This window comes from Sapajus apella, unplaced genomic scaffold, assembly GCF_009761245.1.
Source record: "Sapajus apella isolate SASKATOON/1434 unplaced genomic scaffold, GSC_monkey_1.0 scaffold44, whole genome shotgun sequence".
Lineage (NCBI taxonomy): Eukaryota > Metazoa > Chordata > Mammalia > Primates > Cebidae > Sapajus > Sapajus apella.
Window position 1 is genome coordinate 1,166,479 of NW_022436984.1, and position 6,000 is coordinate 1,172,478.

The 6,000-nt window shown below is 44.3% G+C and overlaps 1 protein-coding gene across 5 annotated transcripts in view; it reads right to left on the bottom strand.

Moving 5' to 3' along the window:
* Window positions 1–6,000, bottom strand: part of IFT172 (intraflagellar transport 172) — a 33,361-nt gene that overhangs the window by 19,880 nt on the left and 7,481 nt on the right. For all 5 annotated transcript variants that reach the window (XM_032301346.1, XM_032301345.1, XM_032301344.1 and 2 more), the window contains exons 4-5: window positions 1,090–1,226; window positions 756–863 (exon numbers count right to left, since the gene is read on the bottom strand). In XM_032301346.1, the coding sequence (XP_032157237.1) occupies window positions 756–863; window positions 1,090–1,226 (245 nt within the window). The remainder of the gene's footprint in view (window positions 1–755; window positions 864–1,089; window positions 1,227–6,000) is intronic.

Sequence of the window (6,000 nt, forward strand, 5' to 3'; positions counted from 1 at the left end):
ATTCTACACTGAGGAAATAAAGAAGCCAAGGTGTGGAAAGGTCAAATAATCTCTCTAAGGTTATACAAGTTGGTAACTGGAACCAAGATTTGAACTCAAGGAGTCTGGAGACCCAAGTTTGTCCTATTAACTATACTCTGATACTAAACCTGGATCATACACATATGCATGGGTTTAAGGGTATGATTAGTAAAACATGTTAAGGGGAACCTAATTACAAGAAGGGGCAGTAAAAATAATAGAAGATATACTCTTGTTTTATCACCTTTTTTTTTTTTTTTTTTGAGATAAGGTCTCGCTGTGTCACCCAGGCTGGAGTGCAGTGGTATGACCTCAGCTCACTGCAACCTTTGCCTCCCGGGTTTAAGCAATTCCTGTGCCTCTCAGCCTCCTGAGTAGCTGGGACCACAGGTGCACACCACCATGCCTGGCTAATTTTTGTATTTTTAGTAGAGCTGAGGTTTCGCCCATTTTGGCCAGGCTGGTCTTGAACTCCTGGCCTCAAGTGATCTGCCCACCTTGGTCTCCCAAAGTGCTAGGAGTATAGGTGTTACCCACCATGCCTGGCCAATACATACTCTTATAAAATCGAGGATGGGAGAGTGTTTGGAATATTGTAATGCAGAAAGGCTCTATGTTATTTGCTGGCAGTGGGAAGGGAAGCAGTGCCTTAACACTGGGTTGGAGCAGCCCACAGGGAAAACACGCATGTGGTCATCCCTCCTCGCTGCCTGGACCTCTGTTCTACACCTCACCTCTCCGCAATGTGTAGTTGCCTTGCCTCTAGTGCCAGTTTACTCAAGGTTTTCCACATTGCCTCTGTTTCTGGGGTCATTTCCAGAGTCTCTAAGAAAGCTGTTGCCCTGGAAAGGGAAGGAAGCAAAGCAAAAGGAATGAGGGATGAGTCAGCAAGACGCAGCAGAAGACTGATGATGGGGCAAGGGAAGGGGGAAGGGCCATGTTTGTCTCATCTCCTCCCAGGATCACTGGATCCTTAACAGTTTTGGGCAGTTTTACACCCCACCCCAGGTCCTCCCTCTCAGAACCAGACTCTCCCACCACCTCACTGGCTATTGGCCAGCCTCTCACCGGGTGTAATTGCCATCATCAATGGCTGTTCCAAACTCGATGAGGCCTTCATCCAGTGTGTAGGCAACAGTAGTCACACCTTCCATCACCATCACCTCGGTCTTTCCCCCGCCCCGCTCCAGACCTATAACATCACCCTGTAAAAGGTCATCCCCCACCCCACCCCAATTTCAGGTTAGTTTCCACTGAATCAATTGTAGAACAGACCCACCCTCATCCAACCCAGTGCTCAAGAGTCACAGCAGCCCTGATTTTCCTAACATTTTAGTTTCTCTCAAGCATAAAAAAATATTTATAGCAATATCCTTGGGTTAAAGTATACTTCTAACTATAGCAGCACCAATTGCTGGAGGTACAAAGTGTGACATCCACTTCTGCTTTTTCCAGCAGTACCGTAAGAGTAGCTATTCTTTTTTTTTTTTTTTTTGAGACGGAGTTTCACTCTTGTTACCCAGGCGGGAATGCAATGGCACAATCTCGGCTCGGTGCAATCTCCGCGTCCTGGGTTCAGGCAATTCTCCTGCCTCAGCCTCCTGAGTAGCTGGGATTACAGGCATGTGCCACCATGCCCAGCTGATTTTTTGTATTTTTAGTAGAGACGGGGTTTCACCATGTTGACCAGGATGGTCTCGATCTCTTGACCTCGTGATCCACCCGCCTCGGCCTCCCAAAGTACTGGGATTACAGGCGTGAGCCACCGCGCCCGGCCAAGAGTAGCTATTCTTAAGGGTTCTCTTTACAACTTGAACCTGAAACGTACTTTTTAATGCATTGCTTGGGCTTACTTGAAGAAATCACTAAGAATGTTCCCTACCCATATCCTACCCTTCTCTCTCAAAAAAAGACAGAAAGAAAAAGGTCAATAAGCGAAATCTTGAGCAAGAAAAACAGGAAAGTGAGCAAATGGGAAAGGTACAGTTGTCCTGAACACAAACGGAGTGTCAGGAGAATAAACCCCAGGCCCTCCAGCAGGATGGGGAGGCTGAATTTGAGAATCCTTAACTAAACCTGGGACCCACTCTTTAGTAAAGGCAACAAAAGTAATGGTCACAGATCATTAATATGCCTGATTCCTGCAGAATAAAGACCGAATCATCACTGGAGGAGAACATATCCATCTTAGGCCCTCAGGATTCCAAAAGAATACATTCAAAGTAACTTGAGCTCATAATTAAAAAAAAAACAACAACAAGGAAACAAACCACTAGGAAAGAGTAAATAATAACTAAAAACAACAGTTTTAGACCTTCAAGAATTTCAGATATTAAAAGTAACAGTTAAAGGCTGGGCTCGGTGGCTCATGCCTATAATCCCAGCACTCTGTGAGACCAAGATGGGAGGGTCACTCGAGCTCAGGAGTTCAAGACCAGCCTGGACAACATAGCGAGACCTCATCTCTACTGAAAAAAAAAAAATTAGCTTGGTGTCATCGCATGTGCTTGTAGCCCCATCTACTCAGGAGGCTGAGGTGAGAGGATCACATGAGCCCAGGATTTTGAGCCTGCAGTGAGCTGTGATGATGCTACTGCACAGCCTGGATGACAGAGTGAGACCTTGTTTTTTTTTTTTTAAAGCCCAGTTGTGGAATATAAAATGATTATTTATGAAACACCTAAATACCTTCAAAGATGAAATGAAAAATTAAGCAAGGAATAAGAAATTATCCATTCAAGGAATAAGAAATTATCTATATGGCCAGGCAGACTGGAGAAATAATAAAACAGAAAAGCTTATAATGTTTGAAGTAAAAAACTCAATGTTTAAATAGCAGATTAGACAATGATGAAAAGCAAATTAATGAATCGAAACAGATCTAAAGAAATTACCCAGAGGCCAGATGCAGTGGCTCATGGCTATAATCCTAGCACTTTGGGAGGCTGAGGCAGGAGGATTGCTTGAGCCCAGGAGTTTGAGACCAGCCTGGGAAATGTAGTGAGAACATGTCTTTACAGAAAATTGAAAAAAAAAAAAAAAAAAGCTGGGCATGGTGTCATACACCTGTAGTCCCAGCTACTCAGGAGGCTGAGATAGGAGGATAGCTTGAGTCCAGGTCGAGGCTGCAGTGAGCTAAGATCACGCCACTGCACTCCAGCATGAGGCAACAGAGTGGGATTCTGTCTCAAACAAACAAATGAACAAACAAAAAATTATCCAGAGTGGAGCATGGAGCAGGAAGAAAGAAACTATGAAAGATAAGTTAAAAATGCAAAACAAGAAATCTAACATTTGCCTAACTAGAGTTCTGATGAAGAGCCTAGAGAATGGCTGAGGAGAAGCAATGTTCAAAGAGATGACTAGGAAACTTCCAAGAGTGATGAAAATATGTGTATTCATAAACACAGGAACACAATCTATACTAAGCAGGATAAATGAAAATTTTATATCTAGACACATCGTAGTGAAACTTCAAAACACCTGAGAAAAAGAGAATTTTTTTTTTTTCTGAGACAGAGTCTCAGTCTTTCACTCAGGCTGGAGCGCAGTACAACTTCGGCTTACTGCAACCTCTGCCTCCCAGGTTCAAGTGATTCTCATGCCTCAGCCTCCTGAGTAGGTGAGATTACAGACACGTACCACCATGCCCGGCTAATTTTTGTTATTTTTAGCAGAGACAGGGTTTCTTCATGTCGGCCAGGCTGGTCTCAAACTCCTAGCTTTCAGTGATCTACTCAACTCAGCCTCCCAAAGTGCTGGAATTACAGGCATGAGACACTATGCCCAGCTCTAAAAAAGACTTCAGAAGAAACCAAAGAAAAAAACCAGATCACCTGTACAGAAATAGCTGCTGTTAAATTTCTCAGAACAGCAATGTAAGTCAGTCAATGAGACAATATTTACAAATTAAGAAGAATTAACTGTCAATCTAGAATTGGGTATTGAGTCCAAGCATCTTTTTAGAATAAAGGCTAAATAAAAACATTTTCAGATAATCAAAAACTGAGAATTTACCATCTTTCACTGAAGAAACTTCTAAGTAAGACTGGTGCAGTGGCTCACGTCTGTACTCCCAGCACTTTGGGAGACTAAGCGGGGGTGAATCACTTGAGGTCAGGAGTTTGAGACCAGCCTGACCAACATGGTGAAACCCATCTCTACTAAAAGGACAAAAATTAGCCGGGGGTGGTGGCGCATACCTGTAATCCCCACTACTTGGGAGGCTGAGGTGGGAGAACCTCTTGAACCTGGGAGGTGGAGGTTGCAATGAGCCAAGATCGTGCCACTGCACTCCAGCCTGCGCAACAGAGTGAGACCCTGTCTCAAAAAACAAAAAATAAAAACAAAAAACTTCTCAATAATATTCTCCAGGAAGAAGAAAAGTCATTCCAAGCCGGGCACGGTGGCTCAAGCCTGTAATCCCAGCACTTTGGGAGGCCAAGGTGGGTGGATCACGAGGTCAAGAGATCGAGACCATCCTGGTCAACATGGTGAAACCCCGTCTCTACTAAAAATACAAAAAAACATTAGCTGGGCATGGTGGCGCGTGCCTGTAATCCCAGCTACTCAGGAGGCTGAGGCAGGAGAATTGCCTGAACCCAGGAGGCGGAGGCTGCAGTGAGCCGAGATGGTGCCATTGCACTCCAGCCTGGGTAACAACAGTGAAACTCCATCTCAAAAAAAAAAAAAAAAAAGTCATTCCAGAGGGAAGACTGGCATTGCAAGAAGAAAAGGTAAACAAAGGAACTGGTACCATGATGATGAATTCTGTCTTATAAAATAACCAGGCAGGGCGTGGTGGCTCATGACTGTAATCCCAGAACTTTGGGAGGTCAAGGCAGGTTGATCACCTAAGGTCAGGAGTTTGAGACCAGCCTGGCCAACATGGCAAAACCCCGTCTCTAATAAAAATACAAAAATTAGCCAGGTTTGGTGGTGGGCACCTATAATCCCAGCTACTTGGGAGGCTGAGGCAGGAGAATCTCTTGAACTGGGAAGGCAGAGGTTGCAGTGAGCTGAGATCATACCACTGCACTCCAGCCTGGGTGACAGAGAGACTCCGTCTCAAATAAAATAAAATGAAATAATCATGCCTAACTTTGGGGACAAAATACGATTAGAACTAGAATATTGGACAACAATGACCAAGGGGAGGAGATGAAAGTTAAAGTCTCGGCCAGGCGCGGTGGCTCACGCCTGTAATCCTAGCACTTTGGGATGCTGAGTGGGATCACGTGAGGTCAGGAGTTTAAGACCAGCCTGCCCAACATGGTGAAACCCATCTCTACTAAAAATACAAAAATTAGCCGGGTGTGGGGGCGGGCACCTGTAATCCCAGCTACTCAGAAGGCTGAGGCAGGGGAATCGCTTTGAGCCCGGGAGGTAGAGGTTGCAGTGAGTGGAGAGCACGCCATTGCACTCCAGCTTGGGTGACAGAACAAGACTGTCTCAAAAAAAAAAAAAAAAAAAAGAGAAAGTTAAAGTCTTTTAAAGTCCTTGTATTGTTTGATTGTTTGCAGGGGAGGGGGTGGTTAGATGCTGATAAACTTTAGACTTTTTTCATTTAAGTAAATGTTAACCTTTCAAGGTAACTTCTACAGAAATGGGAGATATAACTTTCAAACCCAAATGTGAAAAAAAAGATGATGTTTAAAGAAAGGACAAAATTAGCTGGACACAGTGGCATGCACCTATAGTCCTAGCTGTGCAGAAGGCTGAGCCCGGGGGATTGCTTGAGCTCAGGAGGTTGAGACTGCAGTGAGTATGGTTGTACCCCTGCACTCCAGCCTGGGAGACAGAGTGAGACCCTGTCTCAGAAAAAAAGAAGAGGGAGAGAAAAAAACAGGGAGGAAGAGAGAGAAAAAGAGAAGAGAAGGAGGAGAAAGAGAGAAAGGAAAGAGAGAGAAAGAAAGAAAGAAAGAAAGAAAGGAAGAAAGAAAGAAAGAAAGAAAGAAAGAAAGAAAGAAAGAAAGAAAG